The sequence below is a fragment of the Myotis lucifugus genome, unplaced genomic scaffold (genome assembly GCF_000147115.1).
Source record: "Myotis lucifugus unplaced genomic scaffold, Myoluc2.0 scaffold_117, whole genome shotgun sequence".
NCBI classification, from domain to species: domain Eukaryota; kingdom Metazoa; phylum Chordata; class Mammalia; order Chiroptera; family Vespertilionidae; genus Myotis; species Myotis lucifugus.
Genome location: NW_005871165.1, coordinates 114,102 through 135,666, shown reverse-complemented (window position 1 = coordinate 135,666; position 21,565 = coordinate 114,102). Strand labels below are relative to the sequence as shown.

Here is a 21,565-nt window from a genome sequence, read left to right as displayed (position 1 = left end):
GGAACCTGGTTGACCTGAGTCACTTTGTTTCCATGTGAACAGACGTTCTTAGTTCCAAGCAGCACAGGTTCAAATGAACGTTGGAACACAGAGCGCTACCTCCGGGTTCCACGGGGCCAGGCAGCGGGCACTGAGGCTGGCAGGCAGCCCCCCGGCCGGCGAGTGGCTGGGCCTCTCTGACAGGTGACTGGCCCTACACGAAGGCACCCGGTCCCAGGAGCGGCTGAGCCAGCAAGGAGACCAGCTGCGGCCAGCCCGCCAGTGAACCGATGCCCTCTGCCCACATGGCCCTCCTGGGCGCATGCCATGCTGGTCACCGTGTACTGTGTGCGCAGGGACCTCTCGGAGGTGACCTTCTCCCTCCAGGTCAGCTCTGACTTGGAGCTCCACAATTTCCGTGCCCTCTGCGCGCTGGAGTCCGGCATCCCCGCCGAGGAGACGCAGATCATCTACATGGAGCGGCTCCTCGCCGACGACCACTGCTCCCTGGGCTCCTACGGCCTCCGAGACGGCGACATGGTGGTTTTACTCCAGAAGGACAGCGTGGGGCCCCGGACTGGGAGACGGACATCAAGCCGGCCCGGGGTGGATTTCGCTGGGACAGCCACGCCCGGGACATCCAGCGCCCGGCAACAGCAGCAGCAGCCGCGGACACAATCGGTCCAGCATCTCCGAGGCTTCGACTCGGGAGAGATGCCATCGGCCCACGGTGTGGAGAGCCCCGCCCTGATCCGCAGCCTGCTGCTCTCCAACCCCCACGACCTGTCGCTGCTGAAGGAACGCAACCCCCCGCTGGCGGAGGCCCTGCTCAGCGGAGACCTGGAGACGTTTGCTCGGGTCCTGACGGAGCAGCGCCAGGAGAGGGCCCGGCGGGAGCAGGAGAAGCTTCGCCTCTACTCCGCTGACCCGTTTGATCTGGAAGCTCAGGCCCGAATCGAAGAAGAAATCCGGCAGCGGAACATCGAGGAGAACATGAACATCGCCATGGAAGAGGCGCCCGAGAGCTTCGGGCAGGTGGCCATGCTCTACATCAACTGCAGGGTGAACGGCCACCCCATGAAGGCGTTCGTGGACTCGGGCGCGCAGATGACCATCATGAGCCAAGCCTGCGCCGAGCGGTGCAACATCACCCGGCTGGTGGACCGGCGGTGGGCGGGCATCGCCAAGGGGGTGGGCACGCAGAGGATCATCGGCCGCGTCCACCTCGCCCAGATCCAAATCGAGGGGGACTTCTTGCAATGCTCGTTCTCTATCCTCGAGGAGCAGCCCATGGACATGCTCCTGGGCCTGGATATGCTCAGGAGACATCAGTGTTCCATCGACCTGAGGAGAAACGTGCTGGTGATCGGCACCACGGGCACCCAGACCCCCTTTCTCCCCGAGGGAGAGTTACCCCCGTGTGCCAAGCTGGTGAGTGGTCATGGGCAAGACGAGTCTACAGACAAGGAGGTAGCGAATGCGATTAAACATTCGGTCAAGGGACCGGGACGAAAAAAGCACTGACACAGTTCAGAAATCAGCCAGCAACGGAGGGAATCTCAGGTTCCCGGGAATTATGAGACATGGGCTCCCTGGCAATGTGATCATTAAAAACATCAGAAACGACTAACCCTGGCTTTGGGGTCAAGTTCTTAGACATGTGAAGTGGGATGGCCTGGTTTTGGCCCCGCTTCCACTTCCCTAATCACAGTTCACTGAACCTCATCCTGGGGAGGCCCTGGGGGCTCTAGCTGGTTTGCAAAAAAATGTTAAAGGGAAAGCAGCCCCTTCTTTTAGAGACACTGTCCTATCAGGATAAGGGCAGCTTGTTCAAACCAGTTGCTATTTTGCAGAATCTGCTGAAAAAAACCATCGCTGCAGACCCCCCAACAAGGCATCTGCACAAAAGTAGTTCAAAGCAGCACTAACATTATTTATAGTCAGAGAAAAATGTCTATTTTCACAGATTCTGTTTTCTTTGGGGAAGTTCTTAGAAAAGTGGGTCAGCTCTACTCCAGTTGATTAATACTTACAAATGCCTGCTCTGAACAGCACAGGGACCCGTTTCCTCCCATATTACATCTTCCCCTGGCTTCCTCTGGAGTCATGCTCCCTGCAATCCACCCCTCAAAGCTATTTCTGCAATATTTGAGAGAGTAGATTTTTCTCCTGGAATAGCCTAAAATACTTTTCCCTTTCCCCTGAATTCAAAGAAAACCTGGTTATAAAACAAAGGCAATCAAGGAGATTTTTAAAAAAATTGTGGTGCTTCTTAGAGGCTAGTGGTTTCCTTGTGGTGGGGGTGAGAGGCAGGGGCAGGCAGTGCTCCAGATCCCTTAAAACTAATTTTGACTAAAACGTTTAAAAAATCTGCTTTATATATTAAGCTGCCATGTGAAGTCTTGTCTGCAAAAATGTTTTTTTCTGTTAAAATAACATTTGAAAAGTTCTCAATGAGAAGGTCTGTAAGGCTTCATTCAGGTCTATGACCCATCTGACAAAGATACTGTCCAACGACAGTGAGAAAGGGAAGATCCTAGATTTCAATACAACCCATGGCTAAAACTTGTGAGAGAAACAGCTCAGCTGCCTGAGGCCACCAGACTCGGAGACAATGTTTCAGGACAAGACTTCATCAAGACTGGTATTAGAAAGAGTAGCGGATTCAAAGTCAAGAAAGATATGATTTCAGCTATTATTCAGGCAAATCAGATCACATGTTACACAACTCAGATTTCTCATCTATAAACTGTTTCAGAGGGGAGAGCCATTTTCAAGCACAAAGATCCTATATAATAAAAGGCTAATATGCAAATCGACCCTTGTGGCAGAATGACCAATTGCTATGATGCATACTGACCACTAGGGGGCAGACGCTCAATGCAGGAGCTGCCCCCTGGTAGTCAGTGTGTTCCCAGAGGGGGAGCACTGCTCAACCAGAAAACCCTGAGCCGGCCTCATGGCTGGCGAACGCAGTGGTGGTAGCAGGAGCCTCTCCCACCTCCAAGGCAGTCAGACATCCCCTGACGGATCCCCGACTGTGAGAGGGTGCAGGTCGGGCTGAGAGACCCCCCCCCCCACCCTGAGTGCACGAATTTTGTGCACTGGGCCTCTAGTTATATTATGAACCACAGTACCTTTTAAATTTTCCATTTTCTCAAAAAAATCAACAGCCACTCAAAATATTCTCAAAGGCTACAGAAAACAAAACAAAACAACTTCCCTATAATCCTCATATTCGTTCATATCCCTTTCTTGATCTGCTTCTTGGTGAGATTAATCACTTTCTTCTGGAAGAGTCACCTTTTCCCATGGGGCCATTGTCAGTTCGTCTCCCAGGTTTCTTCTTCCTTATAGCTTTCCCTATGCTCATATCCCCAACCCCGCCTACATTTGCATAAGGCTCACACCTGAAAGAACTACTGAAAATGACCAACAGAGACTTTTTTCTACTTTTGTTTCTAATTAAGTACTTAGGACAAGTATAATTAAAATGAAGAAAGAAATTCAGAGTGAGGTCAGGAATAAACAATTAAATGCTTGTGAAATATAACTGGAACTGATTTGATAAATGTATGGATTCCTTTACAAATACAAATATGCAAACTTCTTTTCATATCCTACTGGACTCAGCATGCTGTAATGTACTTCACATATGTTAGTACTTATTAATCCTCAGAATATATGTTCAAAATAGTTATTATTAGCCTTATTTTACAGAGGAAATTCAAGGCTCAGAATTATTATGAAATATTGAAATAGCCACTAGCATAGTGTTTTTATTTTTTTTACTTTTTCCAACAACAATCCACATTTTAGATTGTGACCCAGTTCCACATCACAAACACACACACATACACATACATACAAACGCACACACACATCAGTCTATTTCTGAAACAAAAATAAAATGAAATAATAATGTAATTTTTTATCCTCCCCTGGTATATTTCTGTGAATATTTTATTATACTTTACTACCTGTCTTAAATATGTTAGACATGTCCCACTTGTATCCCACCAAGGTATCCTGACCCACAATGGAAAAAACCAACTCACCTACCAGGTTGCTCAGTTGAAGTCTTTCTGATTTCAAATGCCAAGTTTTTTTCACTTTGTAACCTTCTTTGGCAGACACATTTTAATCCCAAAGATTGGTGCAAAATTGTTACAAAATTTTATTTTATGGAAACTACCAAGACACTACCAGTAAAAGCGACAATGAGTAGCAGTAATCAGAATACACTCAACAATTACTTATTGAACACTCATAAACCTGGCTCACCAGGTTTTTATAAACATAGAAATGAGTAACTTCCAATTCTACACCTCAAGGTGATTACAACCTGGTAGTAGTAGGAGAAAATTTGTAATCAATTAAGAATAAAAAGAGTTGCCGTAACCGGTTTGGTGCAGTGGATAGAGCATCGGCCTGCGGACTGAAAGGTCCCAGGTTCGATTCCGGTCAAGGGCACTCAACAATTACTTATTGAACACTCATAAACCTGGCTCACCAGGTTTTTATAAACATAGAAATGAGTAACTTCCAATTCTACACCTCAAGGTGATTACAACCTGGTAGGAGTAGGAGAAAATTTGTAATCAATTAAGAACAAAAAGAGTGAACATGAAATTAGTAATATGTGCAAATGAAGGTATAACTTTTAATTTGGAGGTTATTTTTTAAATAAGAAATGAGCCAGTGAAATGCACTTTCAATATGCCTAAAATGTCCATTACTGATGCTGGGAAAAACGAAGAAACATACTCTCCTCTTACATTTCAGGTCGCTGACATACAATCTCTAGGTATCCACTTTTGGAAATTAACTACTTGGAAAATAATGAACAAGTCTTAATTTCCTTTCTTCCCATTAGAGATCATGATAAAGTAAACCACATGATGAAATAGGCCTAACCTGTTTAAAATCATTAGCCATTTAAAAGATCCATTAAACACTTGATTTCACCTAGTGCCCACCTTACCTCAAAGTCACTATTGTTGATAGCATGGATTTCAAAACTACAGTAATGCCTTCTTCTACAGTTAGAGACTGATATCATTTGATTAGTAGAGCACCTGATCTGAACATCTTTCTTAAAATATGGGTCATACAGTTTATCTTGTTTCTACGTTCCCCAAAAGAAAAAGACAAACGAATGTCTGCAAGAAGTCATCTTCACGGCAGGCACATCATGTTGCCTCTGAAAGAGAACACTGCACTTCCCTCAGAGGGCCATTCACTGACAGCCAACATTCCACAGAGAATACCTGAGTGAATAGCTAGGGAGTACTCTGCGATTCACACCAGGAAACCACTGGTCAGGACATTAATCGATGCTAACGTTCTTTGAGGAAAACCAAAGAAAAGGAACAATGGTAAAGAGATATAGAGGAGGAAGGGGTGGGGGTGGGGGAGAAAGAAGCTCAGAAATCTGGGTTGTTTTTAACTAATCATCTCTTGGTTTAGGTGCTGTTTTATAAAGTGGGTGGGGACTGGGCTGAGGTTAAGGATTAACTACCATTCCACAATACTTTATTCATCTCGGCAAGTTATCGAAAAACAAAAATATTTTCACAGTAGAGCCTGAGTCAAACTTGCTTTTGAACCTTTGTTTTTCTGGGTTCACCTGCTAGAATCTCAGAATTTCTAAGAGTCACTTATTAGAAATTTGAGGTTTGCAGTCCTGCTATGAATTCTGTGTGGAGATGGGCACACCTTGGGGCAGCTTTGTGTCCTATTACTACACCATATATGTTCTGATGATTATGTCTCTCTTTCTCTTTGAGAAATGTAAAAGACAGGATTTCTATATTTCTAAGCAGGAAGGCTTATTTTAAGAAAATCATATGAAGGATAACAAGATAATTTTCTCCTATGGTAAAGTTCAGAGGAGGCAACATGGGCCTGTTCCAGGTGATGATGAAGTGTATATTTTCCTTCTGTTAATTTAAATATTGATGTTGTTGAAAATAAAGTAGATGATTAACATCATAAGAAGATACCATCACCTCTATCAAATTTTTACCCTACAGCATCAATCACCATTCTACAAATCTTACCCTACCAGCGCTTTACTAAAAGGACCCCTTGAGATGAAAAGAAAAATTAATTTAAAATTATATTAATTAATATATGCTCCCTTTCAAATTCATGTAGTATCTAGGGATTCAATTCCTCTATCTGTTAAAAACAAACAAACCAACCTAAACCTGTGTTTTGCATTCATCCATCTCAATAAAATTCAATATATTTTTCTCAGAGCCTTGTAATTGCACTATGCCATCCAGAGAGATAAAGGAACATAAGTTATGGTCTTTGCCTTTAAAAAATGTAAAAGTCAAGTTAGAAAAAAATAAAAATTCAGAAATAATATTTACTTCATGAAATACTACAGAATATGAGTTCAGGGTTTGAATGAACTGCTTCCCATTTGAGATGCTAGCTATGCAGGATATATGGACAAAATTTCATTGAGCACCTACAGTATGTCAGGCACTGTTCCAGGTGCCGAATTTCCTCAATGCAGCAACATTTTTTTGGTGCTCAACTGGCACTTTGAGCTGCAGCCAAACATACAGGAGACTCTGTCACCTTCTCAAAGATGAGTCACTTTGAGATGACTCAGCTAACCAAATAAGAATTAGCCTATGGTATATTCTCAAGCTAAACTTCAGGGTAAAGTCTGTGGTCTCTTTCTGCCTTGACCCACAGTGGCACTGTGCTCACGTTGTTTCTATTATGGGCTTAACCTTGGAGCATGACTCAGCAGTTGTAGAAAAATACTTCCCCCACAAAGTTAATGGAAAGGATTTGAGGCCTGTACTATGGATAAACAACCAGAAATACAGGGCAGAATGGATTAACTACAGGTGATGAATCAATTTGATGGGACCTTTGTCATATACTTGAACTGCAGGAAATAAGACAACAGGGGTTCTCTTGAACAATGAAATACCAACCAGATAGCAATTATGAAAATGTTTGGGCATTTGGAAAATCTAGAATGGGCCCCCAAAATATAATAAGTGATGAGATTTTCTGGAGAGATCATAATCTTGTTCATAATATCTTTCTTTCTTACTATTTTATTGGAGGCCAACAAAACCTGTTTAATAAATAAGATTATGTGAATGAATAATGGACAAAGTTCCACATTAACAAGTTGACACAATGAAAGTGTGACTTTTTATTTAACTTATTTTTATGTAAAAATATGTGCAGTAAGATTACCTTTGTATAATTAGGATAAATATGTTTTGGGTTAACAACATGACTGATATTTACATGTATAGATTTAAATGTAAGTGATCCAAGAAATAAACTCTTCATGTACTTTTAAGTTGTCCACTCTCCCACTGTTAGGGCCGTTTATATAACTAGCAGTGGCCGAATTATCCCAGTGTGTCTGGGACTGTCCTGGTTTCAAAATTGATGTCCCAGTGTCCTGGCAGCTTCTCCATCAGTTCCAGGCAAAGCAGAACATCTGGCCACCCTGTAAGTGTTAGAAGTGGGTTTTTAATTTAAGGCCCCTGGGTGTGCTGTGGGCACCTCCAAGGAAGCTGTAACTAGGCCTATCTGATCAATGATCCATGTTATCAGTATATGTCCAATGTTAAAGGTAGAATGTCCTAATCTGTTTTGTGTAGGAGAAAAAGCCTCATTTAAACTCATTCATCAAATGTTTCTGGGCTGGAAAGTTAATCATTTAAAAATTATAAGAAAGCCACACCATAAATGTTCGAAGTGGATTTTTAATTTAAAGCACACAGATATGCCGTGAGTACCCACATAAAAGAAATGCAAAAATAATTTAATGAAAGAACACTATAATTTCAGGATAACTGAATTTGATTAAACTTTAATTTTCAAGGCTCCTTGGAAGTGATATGTGTACATATATATGCAATTAAAAGATGGCACAGAAATTAACATTAGAAAATAGGGCCACAGGGTACTAAAAAGAAATATTTCTATTATCTATGAACTTGGATTATCCTGAAAAAACACGAATAAAACAAAGTTATACCATTTTTTTACACTTTTAGTAATAGACTGAATTTACGGTTCCAAGTAAATGTCAGGTTTTGAGTTTTTAAGAGAATACTGGAACAAAAAAAAGCAGAAATTTCAGAAACACATGTAAATAATGATGCTACCTTCACATTTATTTCACGTTGCCTTGGAGCTGTCAGAAGGTCAAGACGCAATGAAATGAATGTGAGGCAGGACCAAGCCAGGGGAGCGGTTTGGGATAGTTGTGGTGATGGGCTGCAAATATGCCCGGAAGAAGCAGCTCTAATGGGGAGATGGTTGAGGGGGGAAGGAAACATGGAGAGCCCAGGAATCCCGTAGAAAGCCTTACAGTGTCAGGGGGCTGGGAGACAAAAGAGGGGTCTATAGCCAGACTATGATGGAAGCAGAGGCCCGAGAAGGTTCTAAGGAAAAGTGGGCCAGTCACTAATGTCCAGTGTGCCAAATATTTTGATGGAAAGCAAAATGGCAAAGAGAGGCCTTGGCCTTTGCCACTAGAAGGACAGTAAAACATGGGACAAGGGGTTAACGTTCATAGACTTGAGGAAGGGTAGGACAGAGAAGTTTGTGAAATCAGTGGAATATCAGAAACATATGCAAGGCAACTTTGGTTACCAGTTAAGCCAGTTTGTCAATTCACTGTTTAATAACTTCACTTGTAGCCTATCTCATTAAGAATTTATAATTAAATGATATTAATAAAACTTCTACATAAATATACTGGAGCCAATGGTATAAGTTTCATTCTATCAGAAATAATTGCATAAAGTTAAAGCAACAGATGGGCAGTTAGAGTAAAACAGAAACAAAGATATTCTCTTTTCAAACACTTCCAACTGTCATCACTTGGTCTCCAAAACAGGGATTGACAGAAAACAATCTCATTGATATGCTGTAAGGAGTAGGAGTTCATGTCCCATATGGCAAGGTTTCCACTGTTAGAGCTTCATTATATAATGACTCTTAAGTCTGGTCTGAAAGTGTCTTCATTAATACGAGAAATGGAAAGTGTGCTTGCTCTAATTAAGTGTTCAATAATTAAGGAATTGGTGCAAGTTTTATGAAAAATGCAAAAACCTTTCCATGCTATCCAACTGTTCTCAGTGATTCAGGTTAAATTGCCTTTTACTTCAAGTAATTTAGCAAAAATTCAAAGAACAATGAGAATATACTTTTAAATGAGAGCATATGCTGGGGGGTGGGAGCCGCCGGGGAGAGGTCAGTGGGGGAAAAGGAGACTATGCAATACTTTAAACAATAAAGAATTAAAAAAACATTCCAAACATATTTCAGGTTGTAGCTAAGAGTTACAGAGGCACATGTGGAAGTTGCAAATTTGCATTTGCACTGTAACGTTCTATACTTTTGTGAAGGACTAAAAACTTGGCAGCCAACTAAATGGGTGAGTTTATGTCCTACAGAAAGTTCAGAGAATGGGTTAGTGATTCAGGATTTTTCACTTGAGCTGCTATAAAGAATAGTGAAGCTGATTGGTCAAATTAAATGAATTATCCTATCTAATAAAAGACAAATAGGGTAATTAACCGATATGCTTCCCATTGGCTAATCAGGGCGATATGCAAATTAACTGCCAACCAAGATGGCGGCCAGCAGCTACACAGTTGAAGGGAGCAGGAGGCTTGCTTGCTCCAGTGATGGAGGAAGCCAAGGTTCCCCACCTGCCACGGCCCAACTCTGAGCTGCACTCTAAGCAACTATGTTGCAATTATAGAAGCTAAACAAACCCCAGATACCTGCTTTCAGCCAACGAGACCTCAGAGCTGGAGCTGCAACAGAGTTTCAATTATAGAAGCCAAACAAACCCCAGATACCTGCTTTCAGCCAGCGAGGTCTCAGAGCTGGAGCCGGGCCTCAGAGCTAAAGCCAGCTCTCAGCTCCAGTGACAGCTATAGAAGGTAAATAAATCTCAGAATAAAAAAAAAGAAAAAAAGGAGACGTTGGGAGCTTCAGTCACCCGCCAGCCTGAAAATGGCCCTCAGCCCCTCACCCAGACTGGCCAGGCACCCCTGTGGGGACCCCCACCCTGAAGGGGGTGCGACCAGCTGCAAACAGCCATCAGCCCCTCATCCAGGCTGACCAGGCACTCCAGTGGGGACCCCCACCCTGAAGGGGGTGCAGACAGCCTGAAAACAGCCCTAAGCCCCTCATCCAGGCTGGCCAGGCACCCCAGTGGGTACCCACACTCTAAAGGGGGTGTGGGCAGCCTGAAAGCAGCCATCAGCCCCTCACCCAGGCTGGCCAGGCACCCAAGCGGGACCCCCACCCTGATCCAGGACACCCTTTAGGGAAAACCAGCTGACCCCCACCCATGCACCAGGCCTCTATCCTATATAGTAAAAGGGTAATATGCAAACTGACCCTAACAGCAGAAGGACTGGGAATGACTGGTCACTATGACACACACTGACCACCAGGGGGCAGATGCTCAATGCAGGAGTTGCCCTCTGGTGGTCAGTGAGCTCCCACAGGGGGAGCTCTGCTCAGCCACAAGCCAGGCTGACGGCTGCCAGTACAGCGGTGGTGGTGGGAGCCTCTCCTGCCTCCTCAGCAGCACTAAGGATGTCTGACTGCAGCTTAGGTCTGCTCCCTGCTGGCAAGTGGACATCCCCTGAGGGCTGCCGGGCTGCCAGAGGAATGTCTGATTGCCATCTTAGGCCCAATCCCCCGGGGAGCAGGCCTAAGCCAGCAAGTGGTCATCCCCTAAAGGGTCCCAGACTGTGAGAGGGCACAGGCTGGGCTGAGGGACCTCCCCCCCCTCCGAGTGCACAAATTTTGTGCACCAGGCCTCTAGTGTTTATTTATAATTGCCCAAAATGATCTAGCACATTGCTAAGGTAAATCTACCATATATTTTATACTAAGAAGCTGACTTATTTCAGTCTACCCAGATACAAATAAATACTAAACATTAACAAAAAAACAAACAAACAAAAAAACAAGATACCTAGAGATTTCTGGATACCATATGTAATATCTCATTAATAAAAGTCTATATTTCTTCCATAGGAACATTTTCTATATCATGTTTGGCTATATTTTAATAACTTGATATTCTAAGAAATACAGGCATTCAAAAGCTCTATTTCTAAGGGAAAGTGTCCTCAGCTTGAGGGTAACATACTGACCCAGAGGAAACTGGCCAACTGAGGAGAAATAAATATACAACTCTAAATAGAAAATGTTAAGGGACACATTTCTCAGAAATATTAAAAAATTGTAGGGGTAAAGCTAAACATTAGAACCTCAATTCTAATTGTCATTCTTTCATTTTTATGCTATATTTTTTCATTGAATGAACAAAGGCATATCTTTAACTTACCGCTGCTCTGTCTCCTAGTTCACCCTAAATATTTTATACCTTTTTGTGCTCTTCATGGATCCCGTAAGTGGAAGGGTCTTAGACAAGTCCTACTGATGGGTAGGCAGATGTGAGTGTCTTATTTTACAGGTATTCTAAGTCAAACTTTTATACTGATAAAGGTCATTTTCAAAGCTAATGTTTTCAAGCCACAAATATATAACTTGAGAGTCTGCTGAGACATCAGTCCAATTAGTAGCAAGTTATTCATTCAGTAACTACCTGTTGAGAGCCAGGGATGCACCAGGCACTGTTAGGCTTTAATAGTTAGAAAAATAGTGGTACACAATAACATCTAGGCAGTTGTCCTCTTGAAGTATATTTTAGAGTGGAAGTTTCAAACACTGGTAAAACACAATAATGATACTATCTAATCACTTACATAGCACTTACTAAGAGAGCCATTTATTTTAAGCCTATTATACATTTTAACTCATTTTATCTCTGTAACAATCCATCAGGATTAAAAAATTCCCCCATTTTAAAGGTGAGGACACAGGAACAGAGAGATTAAATGAGTAGTTCAAGGTTGTAAATCTGAGCTCGTAAGTGGTTGCATTCAGCAATTTGGGATCCAGACTTTTTGTGTTTAATCATTTTACCACGTTACCTCTCAATAACAGCAAATGAATACCCATATAATATCAAATAGCGATACATCTATGAATAAGAGTGAAGCGCTATAAGGGAATAGAAAATGATGGAGGAAGAGAGGGTACTACTTTAAATACTCAGGGAAGGTCTCTCAGAGGAGGTGATATTTGAGGAGAAACCTGGATGGTGAGCGAGAGGATCCTTTGAGAAGATGTGGGAAGAGAGCATTTCAGAAGGAACAGTCTATATACAAACCCTGAGGAGAAACAAACTAAAAGTGTCGAGGAACAGGAAGAAGATCAGCGGTTAGGGTGGAAAGAAGGAGTAATATAGAAGGGGTTAGATTATGCAAGGCCTTGTAGTTTTAAAGAGAGGGTTTATATTTTATTATAAGAGTTATGAGAAATCATTTAAAGGGTTGTAACGAAGGTAGAGATGTTATATTTATTTTTTAAAGTTTTCTCTGGTTGCTTTGTTAAAAATAGAAGCACTGAGGGCTGGGACCTTAAGAGGTATAGTATCTACAGGTTGAACAGAGGAGAGGGAGCCAGCAAAGGAGCCCTAGAAAGAGAAGAGAAGAGAAGAGAGAGAGAGAGAGAGAGAGAGAGAGAGAGAGAGAGAATGAAAATAGAAAGAAAAACAAAAACATGTCCAAGAAGCCAAATGAAAAAATGTTTCCTGGAGAACAGTGTGGTCACTGTGTCCAATACTACTGGGAGGGCTAGGAAGGATGCTGAGATGTCAGGGCTGGATTTGCAAGGTGGAGGTTGTTGGTAACATTAACAAGAGTGACCTTGTGGGTGGGGTGGGGAATACGAGCTTCGTCTAAGGAGGTTGAGGAGTTGATTAGAGTGAAAGAGGTGGAGAAAGCAGGTACTAACAGCTCTCTCAGGAAATAATGCTTTCAGGAAAGTGGAAAAACATCATAGTAGACGAAGGAAGGGGCCATGAGAACATTTCTTTTACTCTGAAGGCAGATGAGAATGAACCAGGGGGAGAACAAGAGAGAACAGAGAGAACTGAAGTAGCACAGATTTGCAGATGAGGGAGGCAGGGGCCTTAGGAGCAGGAGGAGTTCATTGCTTGCAGCAGGAAGGTAGGCAGAGCATATGGGTGTAAACACAGGCAGGCTGGCATAGCTGATGGTGGGAAGGTGAGTTAGTTTTCCTCCATCTTCTGTTTTCACAGTGAAATAAGATGCAAAAACACCAGCTTTGAGTGAGATGCGGACAGGGAGTGTTGAAGGATTGAGGAGTGAGGAGAAGGTATGAAATTTGCACCGTAGACCATAAGAGAGTAAATTAAGTAGGACAATTAATTGAATTTCAGACCAGTATTGAGAGTCCACTAAGATTCAAGTTTAAATGTTTTACATGAAACTAGCTGTAGTAGAAAGTAGACAAGGGAAGTGGATATTTTGGTTCTAGAACCAATTTTGCCACTTGCTGAACAGGTGCCTTCAGGCACACCTCCCTGGGCCTCAGTTTGCTCATCACATAAAGTGAGAGGGTGTGGATCTGCACTGCGTGGAGGCACCCAGAAATGCATGGGGTGCTTTGGGTTTTCCTGGAGACCACTGGCGTTTAGAACTTCAGGTGTGGGGTGCTCTGCACCCTTCAGTGTATGGAATAACCCCTACCAGTCTCCAGCAGTGCCCACCCCTGGGGGGAAACACTGGACAGAGGATCACACCAGGCGCCCTCCCAGTCTGGGACTCGAATTGCCCCTTTAGTGTTGCTGTCTGGGGAGGCTAGCTTATACTGAGGGATCAAGTGCACAGCTATCAATCCTTACGCTCATCCCTAGACTGGAAATAGGTGACTAGCCAGGCAAAATGAACACAGGTAGAGGTACTAATGAGCAATGAAACAGTCCACAGATTACAGCCAGGAAAAGAAAGAGCAAGAACAGGGTGATACAGAAATGTAAAAATCAGCCATCCATTATTATGGAAGCCGTTGATATTAACTCTCATAATAATTAAATAGGAATGCTGCCCCAATAGCGCCTGATCGTAGCAAAGAATGTTTGGTACTCGGGCATTGCCAGGATAGCATTGGAAAACATCACACTACCATACAATGACAAAATTAATTTTAATTGTATTGACCATGAGGCCCCCAACATGAACTGAGAATTACTTGACAAAGACAGGGCAGTTATTAAAGGCAATATATCAAATTCTACTCGAATAATCAGCGGGGCACTGCTGGCATTGCTCTTAGCGACCTTTCTACTTGACACCTTCATTAATGGTGAGTAAGACGAAAACCCCATGTGAATGGATTTTCAAAAATGATTCTACTGTGGGAGTCATTCCAAGTGCAAACTCCCAACATCACAGTAATAACTTAAGTAGAAAAAAAATACAGAGTTCCTGGGAATATTTAAAATTCAAGGCAGGCAATTACACAGACAGATGGGAATATTTGTAGGTGAAAATCCTAAGTAGTAGAATGATGATTCCTTTAAAAAAATCAGTAATTACACAGTTCTCAAATAGTTTCATTATGGGCATTCATTAAATAAAAATGCCCACAGATATTAATATACAGTACAGTCTCATCTAGAGAATATTATTAAATGTGGTAAAAACACAAATAACCAATGTGCTTTTTCTTTTACATTTCAAAAAAATTAAACATTTTGGTCCTTTTTTTAGTTGAAACTCATATAAACTAACAATGTTTAATTGAATAATTCAGTGGCAATTAATACCATCACAACCTGATGCAACCACCTGATCTATCTAGTTTCAAATATTTTCATCATTCCCAGAGTTAGCCTGGACCCATTAAGCAGCTGCTTAGCCTTCCCATTCCTCCTAGCCTCTGGCAACCATCAATCTGTTTTTGTCTCCATGGATTTTTTGTGTCTGGATACTTCTTTTAAATAGACTTCTGTAATATGTGACCTTTTATGTCCGGTTTCATCCAGTTAGCTTCATGTTTCTGAGGCCCAGGTTCATCCCCTTGAACCATGTATCAGTACCTCCTTCCTTTTTATTTCTGAATAAAAAGCTGATAGCTGAAGCCTATGTGCTTTTGAATCACAATGTTAATTTCAAAGCATGGCACGCACCTACCTCCCAGTACTGAGTGACAACAGTGGGATAACCCAGTAGAAATTCAGCAAAACCTAGCCTATCCTGATTAATACAACTCTTAAAAAAATAGCTTATTTTAATTCATTTTAGCAGCAGGAATCATTCACGAAATGGAAAATGTTACTGTTAGAAAGTCCTTTATTTTCTTTTTTTAATATATTTTATTGACTTTTTACAGAGAGGAAGGGAGAGGGATAGAGAGTCAGAAACATCGATGAGAGAGAACCATCAATCAGCTGCCTCCTGCACACCCCCTACTGGGGATGTGCCCGCAACCAAGGTACATGCCCTTGACCGGAATCGAACCTAGAACCTTTGAGTCCGCAGGCCCTTTGAGTCCACTGAGCCAAACCGGCTAGGGCAGAAAGTCCTTTCTTTACTTCTTAAGACATTTAGGTCTTCACCAATGTGATATAATAAACTCATTAATTATTGATGAGTTGGAAGCTTTGGAATTCCCTACCTATGATGTAGACAGTGCTCAGAAAATGCCTGTTTGAGTGAACTGCAATAGGAATAAAAAAGATGTGTGCGTTTTTTTTTTTTCAGTTTGTTTATTTATCCTTTTCTATCCAACTAGGGCTCATACAATATGCTTGACATGAGCAGTGGGAGCTGTTTCTGTTTCCAGTGTAAATTACATCGATTCTCAAAGTTATCATGAATCTGCTTCTAAACTGGTGGCCAGATCCACACTGGGGCTGGTGGGATAGGTTTCTTTTGTATGCGATATCCCAAGTAGGCTGTAGGAAAAGTCAGCGAAGCTCTTTAATCTACATCCCCATCCTCCGGGATCTTTATTCTAACTACATCTTGAACGGAATTTCTATGTTTTTATTTACTCTCAGAGACACAATGAAATAATTTATAAGATAGAATATTGGTCTTCATTATGACTTGTCATGCTATGATTTTAAGTCACGCTTTTCCTATTATTTGGTTTATATTCTTATGATTTAATTGAACAAATACTTCCTTATTATGAAACTGAAATGATGAACTCCTTTAAAAAAACCCAGTCCATTGAACCGAAGCAGAATAGCAATCTAACTTGATTTTGTAATGATACCTTTGAGGAAAAGAATAGGCTCTTCATATAGTGCAGGAATTTTCGGAAAGAATACTAAGAAGCCAAGAGACCATTTACAATGTATAAATTTTTCTCCAAGGACACATTGTTTGTTCTTTCATGCATTATAGATAGTTGGACAAAAAACAAACACAAAAACAACTATGCAAATTAACTGAAATTTAACTCTTTGCTTGTGCCTGTTTTTGTTATAAATGTGTATATTAAAAATTTTGGTCATTTTATTTATTTTTTAACATATTTTTATTGATTTCAGAGAGGAAGGGAGAGGGAGAGAGAGGGGGAGATAGATAGAAACATCAATGATGAGAGAGAATCATTGATTGGCTGCCTCCTGCACGCCCCCCACTGGGGATTGAGCCCGCAACCTGGGCATATTCCCTGACCGGGAATCGAACGGGTGACCTCTTGGTTCCTGGGTTGATGGTCAACTGCTGAGCTACACCCGGCTGGGCTGTGGTCCTTTTATATACTCACTTTAAGTGAGATGGCAATTCATTCCTGCAGAAATTAATATCTGCCCAAAGAGCTTCTAGGAAATAATTAGCTTATTACAAAAATGGTCCAGATCTGTATATATTATCCCTATGAAAATGTGTTAAGTAGCTGAAATGGCTATAAGTTAAAGATAAATTATTTATATACTTTAATGTAATTGCGGTCATCTATGAACAACAATTTGCATCCACATACAAATAAACTTCTGGGGGCCAAATCAGTTATTTCGAACATACTCTGTGATATCAGGCACAGAACAAGAAGCACAATATTCAACAGAACAGGACCTTATCAATACCGTGTAATTCAGAGAAATCAACCCACATAAGATGCTGAGACACAAAACAATCCATGCTCAGTGTAAAATTAGATGAATTTATAAAACTGGATGGAACAATGTCCCAACCCCCTGAGGCTTCCAAATTCCAGGGCTGCCTTGGTTATGATAGTGCTTTGTCACCTAACAGAGACAAAAGAGATTTACAGGTAGAACAGAGGCATCTATGAAGCTAGAAGATTTGTGAATGACAGAAGCCAAAGAGGCCAGCAAGAAAGGAGGCAGGAGGCTTTTCACAAGATCAACTGGCTGGAAGCCCACGACATCCATCATCCCAAGACCACACCAGGAGACAGGCAGTAGTCTCTGCATCGAGTGCTGCAGCAGCAAACTGCCATGCACAGATTGGATTTTGGCTGTTGGGAGATGATTTCTGAAAAGGAGGAAGAAAGCTTTATGCTTCTGGAAAGGAAAGCTCTGGTAAAATGAGAGCTGCATAGTTGCACAGTGTCCTTCACAGTTGGGTTGTTCAATTTTTCCATCCACACACACACATTGTTGGCCTTTACCGGGGAAAGTGTTGGTCAAAGAGTGATGAAATAATCTATGTTCCTCCTTACACATGACAATTTAAAGGAAATGGTACAATCATAATAAGAAAATAGGCAAAAGTCTTGAGTAGACAACACAAAGACATATATGGGAAATGGGCAAGAAACTTGAACTGTTGTTGTTTAATTATGTTAGAAATAAAATGAACACACGGGCAATGAGGTTTCCTTGGTAACATCAGATTGGCACAGTCTTTCCAGGCAAGCAATTAGAGTAAAAAGGGAAAAACGACATCAAGATGGTGAGGAACTAGGAGAGGAGAAACGAATCACAGCAAATGCAGAGGATGTTTTCAGCGTTTAGTTTCAGAGCAAGGGGAACAGAGGAGAGAAGGACCAATGGCAGATACTTGAGTAAGTTGAAATGCAAAAAAGAAGCCACTAGTAAAGTTTAGGGGTAGGAAGAAGGAATGGTACCAGGTAAGCATCCTGGGGAGCAGATGACATAGAAGGCGAGGCAGGGGATGTGTCTTAGGCAAGAGAAGGTGCCAAACCTCAGATGCACCAAGAACTTTAACATTGCTAAGCCAAATTGCTCATCTTTAAACCAAGAACAATAATATCTATCACTTAGAAAACACGATGCAAATAGCATCGGGCATATCAATGTTTATTTAAATTTAAAATTCTTAATACAAACTCTTACTACCAGTGGCTTTTATGCAAATGTCATATATGTTGAAAAGTAAATTCTTAAAATTTCCCGAAAAGCAAGAAAAAGGAAGTGCTACTCAATTGCAACACAAAATAACAATTCGTTTAAAAGAATTATCATAAGAAATTAACATAACATGAACATATATAACATATAAATTACATGCTATTTAATATATAAATAACACACTTGTATATACTACACACAGAGAGAATCTGGCCGCAGCGTCAGATTCAGCAGCAGGTATTTTTCAGGAGGAATGTGGATCTTAAAGTTACATAGACATTGGTATGCATCCTGCACATCAGTTTCTAGCTCATTCTTATTCATTGCTGTATGTTTGACATTCAGCACAGTGGCTGGCTTAATAAATATTTGTTGTAGGAATAATTTTCCTTGAGTTCTTGAGCTTCAGCTTCCTTACCTGTAAATGAAACTTAATGATACATCTAATTCAAGTGTATTATGAGAAGCAGAAATAACATTCAAATTGTAATACAGTGTCTGGTGCTTGGTTGAAGTTATGTGGTAAATATCAGTTGTTAGTAGTAATAGTAAAAAACAATTATTCAAAGAATTGAGAGATAAGTTAAATAAAGTGGCACTTTATTATTTTTAATATTTGAAATATACTTGTAATACACTATTAACGTGTATTTTAATGTGATGAGTTTAAAATAATTTTTACTCGGAGAAAGATTTCTAGAATTTTAGAGAAAGTGACAAAATAGATATTGATGTGTTATTGCCCAATTTGAGTCCCTTGGAGGTGCCTGCTACAGTGATCCAATGGGCTATAGAAATTACTGCTGAAGCACAGGCATAATAGAGCTGTTGCTATAAAAATAGTATTTCTCCGCTTTGCTCTCTTCATTTGGATGTACTTCCTTCAGATTGATGGGGAACTCAAGAAGTTAAAAATGGCCTGACCGGTTTGGCTCGGTGAATAGAGCATCGGCCTGCGGACTGAAAGGTCCCAGGTTCAAGTCTGGTCAAGGGCACGTACCGTGGTTGTAGGCACATCCCCAGTGGGAGGTGTGCAGGAGGCAGCTGATCGATGTTTCTAACTTTCTATCCCTCTCCCTTCCTCTCTGTAAAAAAACAATAAAATATATTTTTTTAAAAAAGAAGTTAAAAGTGTTTAGCTTTAGCCCAGTTAGCATGGCTCAATGGTTGAACTTTGACTTATGAACCAGGAGGTCATGGTTTGATTCCCGGTCAGGGCTCAATGCCTGGGGTTGTGGGCTTGATCCCCAGTGGGGAGCCTGCATGAGGCAGACGATCAATGATTCTCTCATCATTGATGCTTCTGTCTCTTTCTCCCTCTCCCTTCCTCTCTGAAATCAATAAAAATATATATTTAAAAAATAAAAGTGTTTAGCTTTAGTTATATGGTTACTAGGCTTGGTCACTGATGCATATAGAAGGCTATTGTTCCAGGGACTGAGATGTATGACTGGACCCACCCTGACTCCAGGAGACCAGCAATCAATTGGAATCTCTGCCCCAGGAGGACTGTAAGCCACCCAAGCGGTGTCTCAGCCATTGTGCTCCAGGGAGAGAATGTCCACCCCGCAGGATGCAGATAAAGAATCACCTGCCAGCAGATGAGGGGATGCTGGGAAAATCGCTGTACTGCAGCTTTTAAATGATTAACTTTTTCCCTGAATTCCAAACCCTTTATCTACACCTTTATTATCCTTATAAAAAAGGTCAGCTTTAGATGATATGTCCTAGTCAGATGCTCTTTTAGGGTACATAACCCGCAGTCTTCTCTTCGCAGATCACTGGCCATCTGAATAAAGCGCCCATAAAGATGCAATCCTTGTCTCTACTTACTGGTTCTGGTAGTGACAGGCGGCATGAATGCCAACTTTTCTGGTTTCAATATGAGAGTAAAGAAGACCAAGTACAAAAATACAAACACTTCAATTTCTATTTCTCATTTAAATATATTTTTTTTTGCCTAAAAAAGGAAGAATCAACAAGCAGAGTCAGAATATACACCCCACCTCAAAGTTAAAAGATTAATATATACTATGGATACAAAATTAGTAAAAATCCAATGACTCCAAAATGGAACATTAAGTTTACCTAGATATCATCTTTCAAACGAAAAAGATTTTATAAATGTAGAATGGAAAAGTGGGACAGAGTAATCCACATGCATGTAAAATGCTCTACAAATATAAATCCACTATGTGTCCAAGTTGTATCTTTTCTATATTCTTTACTTGTGTGTACATGACATGCCTCTATTCAAACATATCTTTGGGCATTTGTAGGAGGTTGAACAGTGTTCAGGAGATGTGTGTAAGTCCTAACCCTGGGGAGCTACAAATGCGGCCTTATTTGGAAACAGGACCAGTGCAGATGTACTTAAGGATTTAGGGTGGGCCCTAAATCCAATGACTGGTGTCCTTAGAGGGGAAAGGAGAGGACAATTTGGGACCCAGAGACCCAGAGAAGAAGGCCATTGGAAGACAGAAGCAGATATCAGAGCAACGTAACTACAAGCTTCGGAACGCCAAGGGCATGGAAGCCGCCAGAGGCTGGGAAAGGGGCCTGGGATGTAAGTATTCCTTGGAGCCTCTGACAGCACCCAACCAGTGGACACATTGATTTGGGGCCTCTGGCCTCCAGAACTTGGAGGGGATAGATTTCTATTGTTTTAAGTCAACAAGTTTGTGGTAAGTTGGCCCAGCAGAGCTAGGGAACTGATGTAACTCTCAACAAGGGATGGGGAAGTGAAGGAGAGTGACCTTTGTTGAGCACTGACTGCACATCGAAAACCACGCTAAGTGCTTTGCATTTCACTTTTTTTAATCTCACAAAACCACAAGGGGAAATTGCCTCATTTTATAGACGAGACATTTCAGAATCAGAGAAAAGACTTTCTATATTATCACCATTCTTAGATTCCAACAGAACACTAATTGGATTAAAGTGAAAAATATTTTTGTTTGAGTGGTATTATAACTGTTACATGCTTTAATAAACGTACTCCTCCTCAACAGCATGCCAGTTGCTTTTAAGAAAACATCAAAAATTTCATTTTAAAACAATCATTTCTTTCCATATTTATATTTTAATAAAAAATTTAAAACAATTATTTCAGGAATTAAGCAAAGATTGAAAAAAAAGACCCGTGAACACAGACAATAGTATAGTGATTAGGGGGAGGTAGTAGAGGGTAAAGGGGGCATAAATGGTGATGGACGGAGACTTGATTTGGGGTGATAAACACACAATACAATATACAGATGATGAATTATATACTTGAAACCTATATAATTTTAACCAATGTCACCTCAATAAATCCAATTAAAATGACAAAAAAGG

At 41.2% G+C, this 21,565-nt stretch overlaps 1 protein-coding gene across 1 annotated transcript; it reads left to right on the top strand.

Moving 5' to 3' along the window:
* The first annotated feature begins 306 nt into the window (after window positions 1-306).
* On the top strand, window positions 307-1,503 carry DDI1 (DNA damage inducible 1 homolog 1). Its single transcript, XM_006093515.1, has one exon. The coding sequence runs from the start codon at window positions 307-309 to the stop codon at window positions 1,501-1,503; it is 1,197 nt and encodes a 398-aa protein (XP_006093577.1).
* Window positions 1,504-21,565: the final 20,062 nt, after the last annotated feature.

Bases quoted from the DNA above. Each gene is read 5' to 3' on its own strand.
- DDI1 (XM_006093515.1), top strand. From the start codon at position 307: ATGCTGGTCACCGTGTACTGTGTGCGCAGGGACCTCTCGGAGGTGACC.